This window comes from Podarcis filfolensis (assembly GCF_964270895.1).
Source record: "Podarcis filfolensis genome assembly, chromosome: 5".
NCBI lineage: Eukaryota > Metazoa > Chordata > Lepidosauria > Squamata > Lacertidae > Podarcis > Podarcis filfolensis.
The window spans coordinates 90,369,346-90,390,777 of NC_139608.1; the positions used below are offsets into that span (position 1 = coordinate 90,369,346).

At 45.9% G+C, this 21,432-nt stretch overlaps 1 protein-coding gene across 1 annotated transcript in view; it reads left to right on the forward strand.

The window, feature by feature from the left end:
* The first annotated feature begins 2,622 nt into the window (after positions 1-2,622).
* The window catches only part of ANTXRL (ANTXR like), a 63,034-nt gene continuing 44,224 nt past the window's right edge, over positions 2,623-21,432 (forward strand). Inside the window, exons 1-9 of the mRNA XM_083615715.1 lie at positions 2,623-3,308; positions 12,648-12,719; positions 12,830-12,901; positions 15,621-15,702; positions 16,484-16,514; positions 18,015-18,094; positions 18,343-18,411; positions 19,708-19,788; positions 19,884-19,944. Coding sequence (XP_083471841.1) covers positions 3,121-3,308; positions 12,648-12,719; positions 12,830-12,901; positions 15,621-15,702; positions 16,484-16,514; positions 18,015-18,094; positions 18,343-18,411; positions 19,708-19,788; positions 19,884-19,944 — 736 coding nt within the window. The 5' untranslated portion in view covers positions 2,623-3,120. The remainder of the gene's footprint in view (positions 3,309-12,647; positions 12,720-12,829; positions 12,902-15,620; positions 15,703-16,483; positions 16,515-18,014; positions 18,095-18,342; positions 18,412-19,707; positions 19,789-19,883; positions 19,945-21,432) is intronic.

Below are 21,432 nucleotides of genomic sequence, written 5' to 3' on the forward strand. Positions count from 1 at the left end.
AGGGGTCCCTTTACCTTTTATGTAGAAAATAATGGACTAGGCTGTGTGCCCAATTAGCATTGGCCCATCCCAGTTCCTTATTCCTTTCTCCATCTATTGGCTGCTGTTGGCAAGGAAGTCCAAGCTCGACAGCATTCTGCCCTCAAATAGAGGGCTGGACCACCAGGCACAATTCACCACTACCTCATAAAGGACACATCTCCAGTTGCCAACTGACAGTTTGCAGGCATATTTATATTGGTCACCTGGGCTCATCATGTTATCAATGAGTGTTGTGCAAAAAACAATGGTTTTGCCTGAATATAAAGAAGACAATTCCCCAGTCACGGAAATCTGTTAGATAAAAATTATTTTGTGGCCTAGGGACATAGAATCACAGGACAGATTTATTGAGCTCATTCAAACTTTTATTGGAAATAGTCGATATTCTAGTAAACTAGTACAGTATTCAGCTTCAATAGACACCCCTAGGAGGCTACATGCTTTTGAATTATGGTGCTGGAGACTCTTGAGAGTCCCATGGACTGCAAGATCAAACCTATCCATTCTCAAGGAAATCAGCCCTGAGTGCTCACTGGAAGGACAGATCATGAAGCTGAGGCTCCAATACGTTGGCCACCTCATGAGAAGAGAAGACTCCCTGGAAAAGACCCTGATGTTGGGAAAGATGGAGGGCGCAAGAAGGGGACGACAGAGGATGAGATGGATGGACAGTGTTCTCGAAGCTACCAGCATGAGTTTGACCAAACTGTGGGAGGCAGTGGAAGACAGGAGTGCCTGGCGTGCTCTGGTCCATGGGGTCATAAAGAGTCAGACACAACTAAACGACTAAACAACAAGAACAAGGAGACTACAAGTGGGGTGGGTGTGGCAGTGGCGGCACTCTGATGAATTTGTGGTCTCCTCTGAAAAGGAGGCTTTGAATCAACCCTGATTTTACTGCTTTTTCTTGCTAACAACTACAGTGGTACCTCAGGTTACTTACGCTTCAGTATACTGACTCCGCTAACCCAGAAATAGTGCTTCAGGTTAAGAACTTTGCTTCAGGGTGAGAACAGAAGTAGTGCTCCAGCAGCGCAGCGGGAGGCCCCATTAGCTAAAGTGGTGCTTCAGGTTAAGAACAGTTTCAGGTTAAGAATGGACCTCCGGAACGAATTAAGTACCTAACCTGAGGTACCGCTGTAGTTAATACATAAAAAAGCTGACAGCTCACTTCTCTGTTAGATGCCTGCTTTCATAGGAGCCAACTCCTAAGGGCCGAGGTCCCTTCACCCCCCTCCCCATAAAATACTTGAGGGGGCTGAGTGTCCCCCAGTTGCCATTCAAATGGTGTCCCTGTGCTTGTCATGTGATTGATTACGCGGGGTGCGGTTTACCCCAGTATTTAATTCAAGTTGGCACCCCTGGGCAAGACACCCATTCGTCACCATCTTCTGCCTGGCACTGTCTAGCAACTTCAGGCTGAAATGTCTCAACAGTAGTAGTTTTATTTTAATTTTTTTCAAAAAAAATTATTAAGTTTCACAAAATTATACACAAACAAAAAACACAAACAAACATAAATCATATTAAAATTACACTTATTGACATTGTTAAGTGACTTCCTTGCTTCCCCTTAGTTGAATTTCCATGCATATCCTTATAACGGCTTTCCAAATCATAATTCTTATAAACTTAACTTAGTCCAATAACATCCTTACGTCTTTTCAATTCGAAATTGTACATGTTAAACATCACTTAACTTATATAAATTCCTAAGCCAATCTGTTGCCTGCAAGCTATTTCCAATTAATTTAACTTAACAAATTTAGCTAAGTAATCGTTAAATTTTGTCCATTCTTCCTGATACTCCTCCTCCTTCTGGTCGCGGACTCTTCCGTTTAGGTCGGCTAGCTCCAAAAAATCCATCATCTTCATCTGCCATTCTTCCACGGTAATTCTTGGGTTTTCCACTTTTTCGCTAGTAAAATTCGAGCAGCAGTTGTGGCATACAAAAATAATTTAACATCTTTCTTGGGTAATTCCAAAACTGTTATTCCAAGAAGAAAGGCCTCTGGTTTCTTTATAAATGTATATTTCAACATTTTTTTCAGTTCATTATAAATCTTTCCCCAGAATTCTTTCACCTTGGGGCAGGTCCACCACATGTGATAAAAAGTTCCTTCGTTTTCTTTTACACTGCCAACATAAATTATCACAGTTAGGATATATCTTTGCTAGTTTGACGGGAGTCAAATACCATCTGTACATCATTTTCATTATATTTTCCTTTAACACAGTACATGCAGTGAACTTTACCTCTTTCTTCCACAGTCTTTCCCAATCCTCAAACATTATATTATGTCCTACATCTCTTGCCCAATCTATCATCACCAACAGAAGTTTTAAATGACTTTCTTTTGGATCCCTAGTGCTCATAAAACTTTCTACAATATCTACTTTTAGCGAAGTATGCTTGATTAAGGAGGGGCAACCCCGATCTCTGCGCTACGCCGGAGCCCCTCGGCCGTCTTCCCGCAAACGTCGGGGATGAAGCGCGCACGTGTGAACACCGCTCTTGGCTGCATGCTCCGGAGGGCTGCGCGCTCCGCGATCCCCCGTGGGCTTCCCCTTCCCCGGGTCCTCCTCTGGCCGATCCCCGAGGAAAGCCGCGGGGCTTTGCGCGCTTCGTCAAGGCGCCCACCTCCCACTCCATCTCCTGGGTCCTGTGCGCGCCTGTGCGCCCCGCTTCCCTGCGCGCCCGCCTGGCCGTCCGAGGGAGCTCCGCGCCGCGCGTCCCGGAACAGGAAAGGTCCGCGCGGCCGGCTCGCCTTCTCCCGGCCTGGGCGCGCAGCAGAGCAGCCCTCCTTCCCTGCTGGCCCGCTCCGTCCGGCCCTCCTTCCCCTCCCCGCCAAGGCGGGCGCGCAGGAAACCGGGGCCGCGCGGCAGACAGCCTCTTCCTGGGGCTTTAGGTAACGTCTCGCCAAGCGCCGCGGGCAGCAGCAGCAGCAACCCAGCCTTCGCGGCCCTCCGCCGATCGCCCCACCCAAGCAGCCGTCCGCCGGGGCTGCTGAGCCGGGCGCGCACGTCGGAGGAGCGGGCCGCTGCGCGCTCCTGCTGCTGCTGCTGGCGGAGGCGAAGATGGCGCGCCCGGGGAGCGGAGGGGTTCTCCTCCTCGGCGCCGCCGCCCTGCTGCTGGCCGCGGGCAGCCTGGCGTCGGGAGCCCGCCAGGAGAAGGACATCGGAGGAGGAGGGCACGGAGGCGGCGGGCCAGGGGAGCGGCCCTCGTCGTGCCACGGCGCCTTCGATCTCTACTTCGTCCTGGACAAGTAAGTGCCTTGCCGTCGGGGCTCTCCAAGAAGAAGCCTCCTCCCCAAATTGCCCTGGGCGCTTACTCCCGAGTAGTCCGTCCTCCCAGCGGGGCTGGCTCCCGAGGAAGCCGTCGTGGGCTTGCAGCCTCCCGGTGGAGGTTTCGTCCGGAGAGTTGCACCGTCGTTTTGTCTCGGAGCAACGTCCGCTGCGGGGAAGTGCGCAAACTTCGGGGTTGCACCGAAATGCGTGACAAGAAACGGGGGGTGTCGTCGGGCTGCCCAGACGCCAGCCTAAACGGGCAAATTGGAGTACTCTTTTTCTGCCAGCTGAAGTTACTCCAGGGTCGTTGTCTTGCAAATCCGCACCTCTTTGTTGTACCTTGTTGCAACCCGAGGGCAATTGCGCCCCCTCCTCTCCCCTATGCATTAGCTGCACAGAGGCCCTACAGAGAGAGTTGAAAAGTGCTATTGATGAAAGCATAGTCGTGGTTATTCCTGCCTCGTTGCTGATGTTGTTGTTCAGAGGCGTTCATATTCTGCCAGACTGGATTGAATGGCCAAACTTTTTGCCAGTTTTCTGGTCGTTGTGAGGAAGAACCATCCCAAACAGAAATCCAAGCACAAATTAGGTTCTGCAGAAAGAGCATTAAAAAAAGAAAAAACCCAAGGAAATGGGTTCATTTCCAGCAATTCTCCTAGAGGCCAAGTTTTGGCCAGATGTGAAGACTTCTGTGTGCACTGACAGTCAGCGCATGACGGTCTGCATTGAACTGCACCTGGATCGAGTTCTGGGTCTCCCTCATAGTTTGGCACTGAGCAACGCTGCTTTTATTGCATATTAAGATTAATATTCAGACTTGTTAAGCGACTTAACAGCCTAAGTGAAAACACGTTAGCTCCAAAAATTGTTCTTTGCTTGAGCAAGTATGGAGCTCAGACAAAGAATGATTTACTTCCTAGCATGCACATCAAGGAGGGATGTGGGTGGCGCTGTGGGTTAAACCACAGAGCCTAGGACTTGATGATCAGAAGGTTGGTGGTTCGAATCCCTGCGACGGAGTGAGCTCCTGTTGCTCAGTCCCTGCTCCTGCCAACCTAGCAGTTCAAAAGCACATCAAAGTGCAAGTAGATAAATAGGTACCACTCCAGCGGGAAGGTAAACGGCGTTTCCGTGCGCTGCTCTGGTTCGCCAGAAGCAGCTTAGTCATGCTGGCCTCATGACCCGGAAGCTGTACGCCGGCTCCCTTGGCCAATAAAGGGAGATGAGCTCCGCAACTCCAGTGTCGGTCACGACTGGACCTAATGGTCAGGGGTCCCTTTACCTTTACTTTATGCACATCATGAGCTGAAAGCATTTCTCCTTGGGAGAAATCGGTTCTGTGGACCCCATGAACAAATAGCTTGCAACTCTTAACTCTGCCGTGCGTTTCAGTGCAGGCACTGAAAAATACAGCCGCTGATGGAACAGACCTCCAGCAGCGACAGCTTAAATTCCCTCAGTAATCACCAAACAAACCCACAAAATTAAGAGAAGCCGAAAGAGTTGTTTGTCACGCAGTTGATGAAAACAACCAAGACAGCTTCATTTCTCTTAATGCTGAGTGGTAATTTAAAATACATATATTCCATACAAACTGTCACTGTCGTTCAAGATCCTCTGAAAATGATACAGTAATGGCAAGCCGGTGGTCAGTTTATGCTGGCCTAACATACCTAGTGGGATGCGGGTGGCGCTGTGGGTTAAACCACAGAGCCTAGGACTTGCCAATTAGAAGGTCGGCAGTTTGAATCCCCGTGACGGGGTGAACTCCCGTTGCTCTGTCCCAGCTCCTGCCAACCTAGCAGTTCGAAAGCACGTCAGAGTGCAAGTAGATAAATAGGTACCACTCCAGCGGGAAGGTAAACGCCATTTCCGTGCGCTGCTCTGGTTCACCAGAAGCGGCTTAGTCATGCTGGTCACATGACCCGGAAGCTGTACGCCGGCTCCCTCGGCCAATAAAGCGAGATGAGCACTGCAACCCCAGAGTCGGCCACGACTGGACCTAATCGTCAGGGGTCCCTTTACCTTTACCTAACATACCTAGTTGTAGTATAGAATCGTAGAATCATTGAATTGTAGAGTTGGGAGGGACCCCAGGGGTCATCTATTCCAACCCCCTTTTGCCCAACGTGGGGCTCAAACCCAAAACCCAGTTGTGTGCTATCTGTACATGAAGCATGCGATGGAGGGAGCTAGTCTGTGCATGGCGACAAAGAAAGGTTTCCATAATTTCGCTGCCCCTCGCTACAGGCTAAGCACACCGATGTCTATAGAGACAGATACCACAGCGCTGTGAGTCATTGTGGCGCAGGCAGCAAACAGCCAGCGGCTCTTTTCAAAACGATCTTTTTAAGTTTTCAGCAGAAAGATTCCCATGTGTATTGCTCAGCTCCCAGTCTGAATCATTGGGTAGAACTGATTTATAGACTGTCCAACTCAACAGAGGGCACAGAAGGTGCGGATTTAACAGACACAGGAAAGAAAAGAGAGACCCAAAAAGAGAGACCCATTACATGGATTGTCAGTCAAAGCAAAAATGCTGTTGAAATCAGTAGACATCTGAGTAGACATATTTAGGATGGCAGTAAAAAAATATCTACTGGAGCTCTTTACCTTCCTCTTTCCAAATGGGGATAATAAAACGTAAACCAGCAACTTTCTAATAAGACTGTTATGTTCACCATTGAAAGCAGCAATTATTCATTTCTGCGTTTCCTTTCTTTTTAATAATGCTTAGCATTCATGTATATTTTATTATACTTCACCAAGTTGGTGAAGTAAGCCAGTGTCATTCTGTCACTAAGTTGGAGTGAAACCATCCTACCGTCTCCAGGGGCCTTATTTGCTCCCCCAACCTCCTATTGCAGTTTAATTTGTTTCATAGGGAGGAGTCCAGCGCAGTGCGAACGTTACAGCAGAGTGGAGATTTCTGCTTGTACAATGGACCATTCTCCCCTCTCCTCCCTGTCTCCCGCATGCCCCATGAATCTGTTCTAGGGGTTTCCATGACTCTCTGGTGCAGATTTGCAGGGGGCGGGACCACAAGAGTAATGCAGGAATCAATAATAATAATAATAATAAATTAATTAATTAATTTACACCAGAGTGGGAGATAGCGTCCTTGCAACTGATGCAATTTTATTTTATGCATCTGTGTTCATTTGTTGTTTTTATGTTTGCAATTGGTGTATATTTGTGTCCTTCGATGTATTCTCTGCTTCCCACCGGTTTGTTAAGCTTGTGTGAATGCTTAGCCGTCCAGAAATGAAACCACAATAGCTTAATGTTACTGTGGTGTGTCACTGACTGTTTTGCTCTAGCCAATTTCAGTGTTAATTTGCATCAGGCTTTCAGGGCTTTGAACGGTAATGGGGCAGGTTTTTTCTGCTTAAATATTGTGGCTATGTTTTATGCAGAAAGATGGGGTGGAAATTATCAAAAGTGAACAAAGGGTGTTTCCTCATGAGAAAGCAAAAACCGAGTTCTATGTTTCGCCAGGAAAAGACGGAATGAAAAATAAATAAATAAATACTGTTATTCAAAAAGAGAAAGCAAACCAAACCGTAAATAGGCCAAGATCACCTAGTGGTTTGTGTGTGTCTGAGTGATTTCAGTCAGTCTCGATGAATTAAAAAAACCTTGCCTGTACCGTGGTACCTTGGTTTGCAACTGCTTTGGATTATAACCGTTTTGGATTACAACCACGTCAAACCCGAAAGTGCGTGTCCCTTTTTTTGGATTACAACTCATTTTTTTTTGAGGCCCCATTGGCGAAAGCGCACCTTGGGTTACAACCTGTTTTGGTTTACAACTGGACCTCCGGAACGGATTATGGTTGTAAACCAAGGTACCACTGTACTGGATGATCAGGGAGAAGAAACAACAACAACAACAAAACAACAACAATAATAATTCATTTATACCCCGTCCATCTGGCTGAGTTTCCCCAGCCACTCTGGGCGGCTCCCAATCAAGTGTTAAAAACAGTACAGCATTAAATATTAAAAACTTTCCTAAACAGGGCTGCCTTCAGATGTCTTCTGAATGCCAGGTAGTTGTTTATCTCTTTGACATCTGATGGGAGGGCGTTCCACAGGGCGGGCGCCACCACCGAGAAGGCCCTCTGTCTGATTCCCTGTAACTTTGCTTCTCACAATGAGGGAACCGCCAGAAGGCCCTCGGCGCTGGACCTCAGTGTCCGGGCAGAACGATGGGGGTGGAGACGCTCCTTCAGGTATACAGGACCGAGGCCGTTTAGGGCTTTAAAGGTCAGCACCAACACTTTGAATTGTGCTCAGAAACGTACTGGGAGCCAATGCAGATCTCTCAGAACCGGTGTTATGTGGTCCCGGCGGCCACTCCCAGTCACCAGTCTAGCTGCCACATTCTGGATTAATCGTAGTTTCCGGGTCACCTTCAAAGGTAGCCCCACGTGGAGCGCGTTGCAGTAGTCCAAGCGGGAGATAACCAGAGCATGCACCACTCTGGCGAGACAGTCCGCAGGCAGGTAGGGTCTCAGCCTGCATACCAGATGGAGCTGGTAGACAGCTGCCCTGGACACAGAACTGACCTGCACCTCCATGGACAGCTGTGAGTCCAAAAAGACTCCCAAGCTGCGCACCTGGTCCTTCATGTTTTAACATGAAGCTGTTGAAAGGAAGAAGGACCTTGCCTAGATGGAATGTGACAGCTCTCCTGTTTACACTTACTTCAAAGTAACCTCCGTTGCTTCTGAGGAATTGTACACAGGAGCCAGACTAGCAGCAAGGCATGATGCCACTAAGTAATGGGTAGTTTGTCTTACCAAAGCACTTTGGGCGGTCCAGTCCAACACCTGATTTGGAATTGCATGCCTGTTCTTGCAGCTTTTTCTGCTGTCTTCACGGGGCAGGGTGTGGTGACAATTATCACACAAGCTTTTCATTTTCTAACAGTGAAAAACTATTGCCGGGGGATAGTCATTATGGTAAATATAGATTGGAGCAAAATCAAAAATCCATCGCACACGTTTTTCACTTGACGAGGGAGTGTGCCAGAGAGGGATACGTATGAAAATGCAAAGGTGAAAACGTGCATCCCGTTTGCATAAGAGATTTACTTGCTCCCGAAACAACCTTTATATGCAAATATAACTTGTTCTTATTAAAGCACGGTAATTATCCTAAGGGATAATCCTAAGGGACATGGGTGGCGCTGTGGGTTAAACCACAGAGCCTAGGACTTGCCGATCAGAAGGCTGGCGGTTCGAATCCCCGCGACTGGGTGAGCTCCTGTTGCTCGGTCCCTGCTCCTGCCAACCTAGCAGTTCGAAAGCACGTCAAAGTGCAAGTAGATAAATAGGTACCGCTCCGGCGGGAAGGTAAACGGCGTTTCCGTGCGCTGCTCTGGTTCGCCAGAAGCGGCTTAGTCTTGCTGGCCACATGACCCGGAAGCTGTACGCCGGCTCCCTCGGCCAATAAAGCGAGATGATGAGCGCCACAACCCCAGAGTCGGTCACGACTAGACCTAACGGTCAGGGGTCCCTTTACCTTTACCTAATTATCCTAAGATACATACAGTATAGCAGGTTCTGCATTCCCTCTGGCTCTGATGTGCATGAACCAGGGACTGTACAAAAAATAGAGAGATGCCCCCACTTTGCAGCCATACTCTTGCAATCTACTTTTGCAATTTTCCATTTTCAGGTGAAGGGGATCATTCTGAAGCAGCATGGCTCTAATTTTTTCTGCGGCACTCATCCTTCACTCACCTGGCATTGCTCATCAATTACAGTGGTACCTCAGGTTACATCCGCTTCAGGTTACAGACTCCGCTAACCCAGAAATAGTGCTTCAGGTTAAGAACTTTGCTTCAGGATGAGAACAGAAATCGTGCTCCTGTGGCGTGGCGGCAGCGGGAGGCCCCATTAGCTAAAGTGGTGCTTCAGGTTAAGAACAGTTTCAGGTTAAGTATGGACCTCCGGAACGAATTAAGTACTTAACCCGGGGCACCACTGTAAAGCAAACTAGTTCATGGCTTTGCACATTAGTTAAAGTTTTGAAGGGGGCTTGTAGATTTTGCTTCATAACGTCTGCAAATACTAAAGATGTAATTTCTTTAATGAAGGCTCAAAAGTCTGGGCATTGCATAGGCTCTGGGACCTGTGGAGGTGAGACGAGGAAGTAGCAGATCCCTGAACTGGTAGCATAGGATGTACTTTTCAGTCTGCAGGGGTGCAATATTTTGAATGGTCCCTGTGGTAAAATGAGCATCTGATTCACCTGAGATATTCTGGACGCGGGTGGCGCTGTGGGTTAAACAACAAAGCCTAGGGCTTGCTGATCAGAAGGTTGGCGGTTCGAATCCCCATGACGGGGTGAGCTCCCGTTGCTCGGTTCCTGCTCCTGCCCAGCTAGCAGTTCGAAAGCACATCAAAGTGCAAGTAGATAAATAGGTACTGCTCCAGCGGGAAGGTAAATGGCGTTTCCCTGCGCTGCTTTAGTTTGCCAGAAGCGGCTTAGTCATGCTGGCCACAGACCCGGAAGCTGTACGCCGGCTCCCTCGGCCTGTAAAGCGAGATGAGCGCCGCAACCCCAGAGTCGGTCACGACTGGACCTAATGGTCAGGGGTCCCTTTACCCTTAGAAACTGCAAATTGCTATATCTTAACAAGTAGAACTCCCCTCTGCCTTCTCTGTCTTATGTCTTCGCTATGGAGTAACCCCCCCCCCCAAAAAAACCCCCACACCTTGATAATTTTGCTGCTATCTCCAGGAGCGACAGTGGAGGATTTTCCAGGTGGACACTCATGTTCCATCTGACCTCCTCAATGTAGACCCTGAATTCGTTTCTGTCTTGGGGTACCTTTCCCCCTTGATTAAGGGTCAAAAATCCAACTTTGGTGAGACCCTCAGCTTAAAAAGCTCTTCTATCCTGATCTTCTTTTTTTATCCTTTAAGGCAGTGGTTTTCAACCAGCGTGCCCTGGCACCCTGGGGTGCCTTGAATGATGGTCAGAGGTGCCACGGGCAATACTGGCCTCTGTCCGAATTTCTATGCCCCACAAATAACCCAGAGCTGCATTTTAAATATACACATTCTACTCATGTGAAAATACAGTGGTACCTCAGGTTAAGTACTCAATTCGTTCCGGAGGTCCGTTCTTAACCTGAAACTGTTCTTAACCTGAAGCTCCACTTTAGCTAGTGGGGCCTCCTGCTGTCGCCGCGCCGCCAGAACACGATTTTTGTTCTTATCCTGAAGCAAAGTTCTTAACCCAAGGTACTATTTCCGGGTTAGTGGAGTCTATAACCTGAAGCGTATGCAACCCGAGGTACCACTGTACGCTGATTCCCGGATTATCTGCGGGCCGGATTGAGAAGGCGATTGGGCCGGATCTGGCCCCCGGGCCTTAGTTTGCCTACCCATGCTCTTGCGTCTCTGCCTCCCAAAGCCTTGCACGACTGTTTGTTGCAGCAGCCCTGGCTACAAGCTCCGCAGGTGAATGGAGCCTCTGGGGCTGGCCAGGGGTGCTGGTTGCCAGGAGCTGAGGCGGCCTTGGTGCAAGCAAGCGGGTGAGGGAGCCTAGCCAGCCGGTCCGCCAGCCCTTGCTGTTGGGAATGGGCAGACAGATGGGAGACCAGGCAGGTGGGCACCAAGGTGGCCTCCCTTGTGCTTGTTGTGTGCAAGGCCTGTCTGGGAGCTGAGTGCCCGGCGCTGCCATGCAGGCCAGTGGTGCCCGCTGCTGCCTCCCAAGGAGCGTAAGATGGTGGCCTCACATTTGGGCCACTAAGGCTGGGGGCATCCTCTTCCCCGGCCCCTGTGGGGCAGTGTGAGAGACCAGGGATGGCGGTGGCAGCTGCCCAGAGGACCCCCAAGGAGAGGGGAAGGGAGAGGAGAGGAGGCTGAGGAAACACTCTCCAAGGGAGGGTATTTGAAAAGGGGTGAGGGGCTGCCAGCTCTGCAGGCAAGGGGTGACATAACTGGGCTCCTGAGCCCCACAGGGGTGCCAGCGAAAGAAGGTAGTTGGTCAAGGGAGCCGTGGACTCAAAAAGGTTGAAAAGCTCTGCTTTAAGGTATTACAGTAATTATTTTGTTCAGGTAGCAGTAACCGAAAGCAAACGTGCAGATGAAGGTTGTTGGTTTTTTAATGATGATGTTGATGATGATGATAATTTTATTATTTATACCCCACCCATCTGGCTGGGTTTCCCCAGCCACTCTGGGCAGCTTACAACACACATAAAAAATGGTAGAACATCTGACATTAAAAATTTCCCGATACAGTGGTACCTCGGGTGACATACGCTTCAGGTTACATACGCTTCTGGTTACAGACTCCGCTAACCCAGAAATATTACCTCGGATTAAGAACTTTGCTTCAGGATGAGAACAGAAATTGTGCAGCGGCGGCGCAGTGGTGGCACGGCGGCGGCGGGAGGCCCTATTAGCTAAAGTGGTGCTTCAGGTTAAGAACAGACCTCCAGAACGAATTAAGTTCTTAACCTGAGGTACCACTGTATAGGGCTGCCTTCAGATGTCTTCTAAAAGTCAGGTAGTTGTTTATTTCCTTGACATCTGGTGGGAGGGCGTTCCACAGGGTGGGCGCCACTACCGAGAAGGCCCTCTGCCTGGTTCCCTGTAACCTCACTTCTCGCAGTGAGGGAACTGCCAGAAGGCCCTCGGAGCTGGACCTCAGTGTCCGGGCAGAACAATGGGGGTGGAGATGCTCCTTCAGGTATACAGGACTGAGGCTGTTTAGGGCTTTAAAGATCAGCACCAACACTTTGAATTGTGCTCAGAAACGTACTGGGAGCCAGTGTAGGTCTTTCAAGACCGGTGTTATATGGTCTCGGCGGCCGCTCCCAGTCACCAGTCTAGCTGCCGCATTCTGGATTAATTGCAGTTTCCAGGTCACCTTCAAAGGTAGCCCCATGTAGAGCGCATTGCAGCAGTCCAAGCGGGAGATAACTAGAGCATGCACCACTCTGGCCAGAAAGTCTGTGGGCAGGGAGGGTCTCATCCTGCATACCAGATGGAGCTGGTAGACAGCTGCCCTGGACACAGAATTGACCTGCACCTCCATGGACAGCAGTGAGTCCAGAATGACTCCCAGGCTACGCACCTGGTCCTTCAGGAGCACAGTTACCCCATTCAGGACCAGGGAGTCCTCCACACCTGCCCGCCTCCTGTCCCCCCAAAATAGCACTTCTGTCTTGCCAGGATTCAGCCTCAATCCGTTAGCCGCTATCCATCCTCCTTTTACTGAGTTTCTGCCAGAAGCTATAAGAGAGTTGAGTAAAAGTTGGCCATTGCTGATCTGAGAATATTTCACTTTCAGGTCTGGAAGCGTCAAACACCACTGGATAGAAATTTATTCCTTTGTTGAAAGTCTGGCTGAGAAGTTCATAAGGTGAGTATAAACATCTGGAGATTTGAGTGCAGTTGATTTCAGTATTTCTAAGTTCCCTCCTTATTCATATTCACTTATTCACGGTGCTTTGTCCTGCCTTTGCCTCACAGTCCGATGCTTCGAATGTCTTTCATTGTGTTTTCCTCGCGAGGGACCACAATTATGAAGTTGACTGAAGACAGGCAAGTGTCTATATTTTTAATTAAATAAAGAAGGGGAGGGAAGGCGAGTAGAGGTGTTCCTGTGAATTGGTTGGTAATTTCCTGGGATGAAAGAGGAGCTAGTTTTGGAGAGAGCGTTGGTAGTTACTGGTTTGTACAGTTTTCGCCCAGTTACAACTGGGGAAATAAGAAAAAAACCTCAGTTCGTATTCACTGAAACGTATTTTGCCATTTGGCGATACTTTTTTCCAGTTCTGCTTGTTGTGTAGCTTTGTTCACAATCACAGAACGCTGGAAACTTGGGAGAGGCAGGCAATTAATTTTGCCTGAGAAAATAATAATAATAATAATAATAATAATAATAATAATAATGGTAATATTCATACCCCGACCATCTAGACGGCTCCCTGCAGAATATTAAAAACATTTAAACATTAAATGTTTTAAAATATTAAATATTAAAAATATTTAAAAATTAAAATTAAAATTAAAATTAAGGTCAGCATGCTAGAAACCAACTGCAGTTACCATGGCAACAGGTCCAGAATGCCAGCAGAAAGACCCTTTGGGTAACTAAAAGTTTTAGATGCCCCTTCAGCCTGCTTGATATTGAGGCCATTGAATTGTAGAGTTGCAAGCGTATCTTAGAGGACATCTCAGTGATGGGCATCTTCAGATATTTGAAGATGTCTGTTATATTGCATGTGGATAACCTCTCCTCCAAGCCAGACAGCCCAAATCTCTTTGACCTTTCCTCATAGGTAGTGATGGCCAAACTTGGCCCTCCAGCTGGTTTGGGACTACAATTCCCATCATCCCTGACCACTGGTCTTCTTAGCTAGGGATGATGGGAGTTGTAGTCCCAAAACAGCTGGAGGGCCAAGTTTGGCCATCGCTGCTCATAGGTTTCCAGGCTTCTTGCCGTCCTTGTTGCTTCCGTTGTGTTCTTGCTCGATGGTTAATAAAGCTCGCTTGAAAGCAACAACCCCGATTTCATGAAACCAGTGGAAGCCGTTGAGGTTGCTGGTGGAATTTTGTTAAGTAGTTGTCAGTTGGTTGGAATGTGTTGGTTGCAGGGTGGATAAAAATCAATGGTTTTAAAAAATAATAAATTTAAAAATCGGATATTTTTTAATCGGGGTTTTTTTTATTTAAATCAGATTTTTTAAAATTTTAATCGGATTTTTAAAATACAGTGGTGCCTCGCAAGACGAAATTAATTCATTCCGCAAGTTTTTTCTTCTTGCGAGTTTTTCGTCTTGCGAAGCACGGTTTCCCATAGGAATGCATTGAAAATCAATTAATGCGTTCCTATGGAGACCACTTGCCAGGCTGGCGGTGCGGAGAAGGGCTTTTCTCCCCACCGCAAGCCTTCAGGACAGGTACGGGAACAGAGGGGAAGGCGCGCAGCGCTTCTCCTCTGTTCCCGGGGCTTGCGGTGGGAGGAGGGTTTTTCCTCCCCACCGCCAACATTCAGAACAGCATTCTGAATGTTGGCGGTGGGAAGGAAAACCCTCCTCCCACCGCAAGTCTTCAGAACAGCCATCCGAAGGCTGGCGCGGGGAGAAGGTCTCTACGCCCCACCGCCAGCCTTCGGAGGAGGTTCGAGGACAGTGGGGAAGACGCGCTGCGCTTCCCCGCTGTCCTGGAGATTTCCCTATGGGCTTTCGTCTTGCGAAGGAAGCCCATAGGGAAATTCGTCTTGCGAAGCGCATCGAAAAACGGAAAACCCTTTCGTCTAGCGGGTTTTTCGTCTTGCGAGGCGTTCGTCTTGCGGGGCACCACTGTAAAATGTTTTTGGAGGAAAAATCTTTCTAAAGATAGTTTTCTATTTAAGTTACTTTATAGTCCAAAGCCTATTCATCAGGAAATAAGGATTAGTTTTAAGTTTTTCATGTGTGCTAAAACTCAGTCTAAGTTGGGGTTTTTTTAAAAAATTGTTTAACCACATCAGTTAAGAAACATGGATACATATGGATACATATGCTATAATGTTATTGTTTTAGTTAAATAAATTGTTTAAATTGTTATTAAGGAAATGATTATTAAAATAAATGATTTTTTTCTCCTTCCAATAAAGTACAGCAGAAAAGTTGTCTGAATATAAACAGCTAACTTATGAAACCTCACAATAATTTCATAATTATCTGTCTATGTATTTCTAATATAACTATTTTTTTATATAACTGTAAAAACCACTCTGAAAATTTATCATCCCAAAAATGAAACCTTCATCTGGTTGTAAATATTTTAGATGATACCAGAATGAGTCTTTCTGTGAAAATAATAATAATGATTTAAATCAAGTCTTCCTGACGAGTGATTTAAATTGTGATTTAAATCAATTTGATTTAAATCAAATCCACCTTGTTTGGTTGATGGTTGTGGGTCGAAACACAAGGGCTGTCTAATGTACGGCTTCCATTTTGTTGGGTCGTGTTGAGTTTGTGCATAATTTTCAATTAGATAGAGAGATCTAGAGATCTATGAATATGTTAATTCAGAGAAGTATTCCAGTTCAATAGGCTATGTCGCAGTGAACAGGACCATACAACCTTATTTTTATTTACATGCACGCAAGTGTCCCCGGGGGATGCAATTCCGAGCGAGCTTACGTGATGCACAACGCACGCTTTCCGGTCACTTTTCAGTCGTGTGGCTTGCTGAGGGTTTGCTGTCTTATTGCAACGTTTCGCGGTGGCGAAGCAAAAACGTTGAAAAGCTCTGCCTTTTTCCCTAGGGAAGTCATCCAGCGAGGCCTTGCAGTTCTTCAGAGACAAGTGCCTGGAGGAGACACATTCATGCATGAAGGCTTTAAAAGGGTAAACGCTGCAGTTTCAGTGCTGAGATTTACACATACCAAGTGCTTCCAATTCATTTCAGGACCCAATTCAAAAGGCTGGGTTTTGGGTTTGTTTTTTTCCTTTAAAGCCCCAAAAGGCTTGAGGTTGGGCTATTTGAGGGATCACTTTCAAATGTGATGCAGTATACCTGCCTGGGTGTTGAGACCTTAATAAGAGGCCATTTTTAGGTTCCCCAGCCTAGTGAGATGACGTGGGGGGCGAGCAGGGCTTTTGTAGGGGTGGCACCCAATATATGGAACGCTGTGGTCTCTTGTCAAGTGAAGAATCTTCTCCTCCCAAGGTACTTGCTATTCCCCTTGCTGACTTAATGTTGGTTTTAAGTTGTTCTTCGGTTACATTGTTTATGTTGATTTTAGCTATACTGGTTATTTGTAAATGGTTTTAGTGGGGGGGTTTTAACCATTTAATTGTTGTGATGCACTTTTAGTGGTATGTAAAGGACCCAAATAATACATCATCATCATAATTTATTATTTATACCCTGCCCATCTGGCTGGGTTTCCCCAGCCACTCTGGGCAGCTTCCAGAAAAATATTAAAATACAATAATTCATCAAATATTAAAAGCTTCCCTAAACAGGGCTGCCTTCAGATGTCTTCTAAAAGTCAGATACTTGTTTATTTCTTTGACATCGGATGGGAGGGCATTCCACAGGGCGGGTGCCACTACCAAGAAGGCCCTTAGTTATGTGAATGGTATGTAATATATGTAATAAATAAATTTGTATCCTCTGTTGCAGGCAAATGAACAGATCTATGAAAATTATGGAGGTAGGAGATGTTTCTGTTAGGAGCACTGTCACTTCCTACTGTAAGCATCCCAGGGAGGGATATGCGAGGGAGGAGGCCTAATAGGAGTTGCCATTAGATTAGGCCAGGCCTACCATCTTGAATAAGGGACGCGGGTGGCGCTGTGGGTTAAACCACAGAGCCTAGGACTTGCCGATCAGAAGGTCGGCGGTTCGAATCCCCGCGACGGGGTGAGCTCCCATTGCTCGGTCCCTGCTCCTGCCAACCTAGCAGTTTGAAAGCACGTCAGAGTGCAAGTAGATAAATAGGTACCGCTCCGGCGGGAAGGGAAACGGCGTTTCCGTGTGCTGCTCTGGTTCTCCAGAAGCGGCTTAGTCATGCTGGCCACATGACCCGGAAGCTGTCTGCGGACAAACGCCGGCTCCCTCGGCCAATAAAGTGAGATGAGCGCCGCAACCCCAGAGTCGGTCACTACTGGACCTAATGGTCAGGGGTCCCTTTACCTTTACCTTACCGTCTTGAATAATAATAGTAATAATAATAATTGTTATTATTATGAATACTCTGCCCATCTGGCTGGGTTTCCCCAGCCACTCTGGGTGGCTTCCAGCAAAATATTAAAATGCAGTAATTCATCAAATATTAAAAGCTTCCCTAATTTATCTGTTTTGATTTGGTATTTTTTACAATTGCTGTCCAGAATGTTTTCTTGAAGTCGTTAACTGTCTTAGGTCATTGCTGTTCTTATATGATAATCTGAAGGTATCATTTCACAGCCTGCAAAAAAGTTAGAGCGACTGACTATTGCGATTTTTTCTTGTTACATCCAAATGGGTTTTTTAAAACATTTGTGCCATGCAAGCTTGATCTTTTTAACATCAAAACTTAAATGGCTTTTGCTTTCCGTTTAGCCACATTTTCTAGGAACTAGACTATTTCATATGAAACAAAGGGAAGACCTGGATGCCAAACGATAATTCCCTCTCTTGCCTGCGTTTCTCCCAAGAAGCAAGACGAATGCGCCCGATCTCTCTCTCCCTTCCCAAGGTCACCTTGAAGATCTTGTGTCTCTGTGACATGAGCAAGAAAAGAATATTTGACATTAAGAATACCTGTCAACAGTGATCAGTGTCTTTAATTTCAAGCTAGACTGAGAGAGACATTTGAAAATACGATGAATTGTATTAGGAATGCACCCAGTAATAAAACAATATTTTAAATGACTGCTTAGCGGCGCTTTCAGATTGATGTATGTAACAAATTTCACGAAAGCGGTTTTCTGGAGATTCTTCATTGAGCTACCTACCTGTTGCTAATAGCTCGGTTTGTAGAATCCCCAGGAGCTTCAATGAGAGTGGCTACTGTATGTTTGAGCCTTGCTTCTGTGCATGTCATTCAGCCTCAATCCTGTTTCTCTGCTGATTGGTGCCCAAGTAAATTACTAGCTTTTCTCTTAAGCTGAAGTCTTGTTTTCTTTTTTAATTGAAGAATCTAATATATATTTATGCTGCCGTATTTCAGGACTCCAGACAGCTAGCGTGATCATAGCTCTCACAGACGGGGAGCTGCAAGAGGCCCAGTTTTATTACGCAGAGAAAGAAGTAAGTTGAGCCTGAAGTTCATCAGACTATGTGGAAATGTATGAAATGTTCCTTTCATATCTCCAATTTTCTTGAACAGATCTCTGGTTCTTCCCATTCTGTTGTTTTCCTCTATTTCTTTGCATTGCTCGTTTAAGAAGCCCTTCTTGTCTCTCCTTGCTAATTTTTGGAACAACAACAATGTGGAAATGTACAAGTGTGCCCCATGGAAGTTATATAGAGTTTTTTAATACCACCTCTCATTTTAGGCCGACAGAGCAAGAAGCCTCGGAGCAATTGTCTATTGTGTTGGTGTGAAAGACTTTAATGAAACTCAGGTAATTTTCAAAAAATAATAATAATGTTCTTCTACAAACGGAGTTTGATTCTTACATTGCATTAAAGGACAACGGATGGTTCCTGTAAGGCACTCCTGTACCTGCAAACAAAGACAAATACTTTGTCTGAATAAGTAACACACACCTTTGTCTTTGTTCCCCTTTAAGGTCAAGCACCCTAATCCCCCCTTTACTATTATTAGCATATGAACATCTATACACAGTGTCCTTCTTCAAATGTCACTTTGGCTTCTTTAAATGAACACCTAACAAAAAAATAATGTCCATACTTTTGTGTGGTTAAAAAGAACAAAACACCCCTTGGTTTCACCACAATTTTTTTTTGCAGTGATGGTGGGCCTTGGGCGTCCTACTCACAAGCAGCGTAGCATTGCTTGCTGGTGCCCGGGGCATGTGTGTGTACGTGCTTCCATGCTTCCAGAGCAACCCCACCAGAGCAAATTGGGGCCGCACTGAGCTGCCTGCCCACCCACATAGGGGGGAGTCCGGCTGGCTGACATGGCCCTTGGGGGGCAGAGAGGAGCACTGGGCTATTGGGGTCACCTGGATCATGCTGCCTCAAAAATCGTGTGCCCCCCGGCACCCCCTTTTAAAGAAGGCTTTTATGATCTCTATTGCTGCGGTTGATTGATTGTGGTTCATCACGCTGCTTTCTTTTCTCTTGTTTTATTACTATGCTTTGTGCTTTACGTACATCTTATTTTAATGTATGCTGCTTTGAGGGTCTCCTCTGGCCAAGAAGCTGAGTATTAATGTAAGTAAGAACTAAATAATAAATACTACACCTGTGTCCTTTCCAAAATGTTGGTGTATGGCAATAGTTAAGCTCTGTGGGTTGCAAGTTCCGATTTCGCATCAGCTCATTGATTGGCCTTTGCGTAGGTCATTATTTTCTTAATCTTGGTTGCCTCGCACCCCTGCAATATTGGGAAATAGAACTGGCTTAATGGCAACGCTGTTAGGCAGGTTACTGATATATGTGAAATACTACAAACTTTCAAATATATCTCTATAAATGTGAAGCCTTTTATGACAAAGAAATCTGCATGTATTTTAATAAGTGGCCTTAAATTCTTCCAGTCAGCCTCTACTCTGGGCACATAATTCTACCATGTCTCTGGGTGGATATCGCTGGATAATTTAAGTCTCTCCTGGGTCACACGTTCTTCAGAACTTCCCAACGGAAAAGGGGCATAAGCAGAAAGCAGGCTCTGTTTTTAGTTTAATAGATATTATTTTCCCCACCACACATTTATGAGTGTCTTGTCTTTGCAGCTATCGACTATTGCAGATAGCATTGATCACGTTTTCCCTGTGACTGGAGGTTTTTACGCTCTCAGAGGCACCATTGATTCAGTAAGTAGCTTATCCAATAAATTCACCCTTTTCTCAATTTGTCAATCAGTGTCAGGCTACCCTTGGCTGCAAACGTCGTTCTTTCAATCCTACAGATTCTGAAGAAATCGTGCATTGAGATCCTGGCCGCTGAACCATCAAGCATCTGTGCAGGAGGTGAGTAATGCTACCCCGTCCGCTATGGATTCTGGTGATCTTTCTAGATAGTGATGTGAAATGCTGGGCTCTGTTAAATAAAGTCCTGGCTTTGATTTTCCACACAATATCACAGAATCGTAGAGTTGGACCTCAAGCATCATCTAGCCCCAACAATGCAAGAACATCCTTGCTTAACCGATTTTTGCAAGTGATTTATTGAACATGGTGCATCCACGTTTTAGGAATATGCTTTCTTCTTCTTCTCTGGATGTTTGGCAAATCATAGCCTACAATGTGTTGTTGTTCCCTGCTGAACGAAGGATTTGATGATCAAATTCCATAAGATGCAAATGGCTCCTTCGCTTGTGAAGGAACAACCATACACTGCAGGATGCCATATGCATTCCAGATCACAATGTGCGAGATCAGAAGAGAGGTCAGGTGTGTCCTGGAATGGGTTCTTCAGAAGACAATGGTTCCAGTTGACTTGAGAAAGTGAGGCAAATCATTTCATTTCGTTTCACTTTTAATTTGTGTGGTGCAAGGCAGCTTGCAGCAGCAAAATATACAACAAAGAACACACGCCTTTATAATAATCTCACAGAAAGTCATAATAACACATAACTCTGAAATGGAATGACTTGTATCAAACAAAGTAATCTATTAGAATATAATAGTACACCGCAAAATTAACTATCAAAACAAAACAATAATTGAACAGAAATTCACTCCCTGTGGAACGCCCTCCCGTCAGATGTCAAGGAAATAAACAACTATCTGACTTTTAGAAGACATCTGAAGGCAGCCCTGTTTAGGGAAGTTTTTAATGTTTGATGTTTTATTGTGCTTTTAATATTCTGTTGGAGCCGCCCAGAGTAGTTGGGAAAACCCAGCCAGGTGGGTGGGGTATAAATAATAATAATAATAATAATAATAATAATAATAATAATAATTATTATTATTATTATTAGTATTATTAGTATTATTAGTATTATTAGTATTATTAGTATTAGTATTATTATTTTATAAATAATGACTAAACTATGATCAGTAAAAATGACTGAGGGACAGTGGACCGGCCCCCCTGCTGAAAAAGTTTGCTGGCCCCTGTTCTAGCCCAACCCCCTGCAATACAACAACAACAACAATAATAATAATAATAATTTATTATTTATACCCCGCCCATCTGGCTGGGCTTCCCCAGCCACTCTGGGCGGCTTCCAAAAAAATATTAAAATACTGTAATACATCAACTAGAATCTCAACTAAAGCATCCTTTGCGTTTAAGAACGGGTCTCTCTGTGTTTGTATTCATATTTTTCCACATATTTTTCCACCTGCCTCTGTTGAATCATGGATAGCCCCCAAGGCTGGTTTTTAGCGATCGAGAAAACTGAATGTTGACTGGGCTGCTGTAGATGGATTAGCCTGTCTGGATTCTGACAATTCTCTGAGGCTTAATGTTTTGTGACCCTCCCAATCTGTAAGCCCCCCGACTCGTAGTCC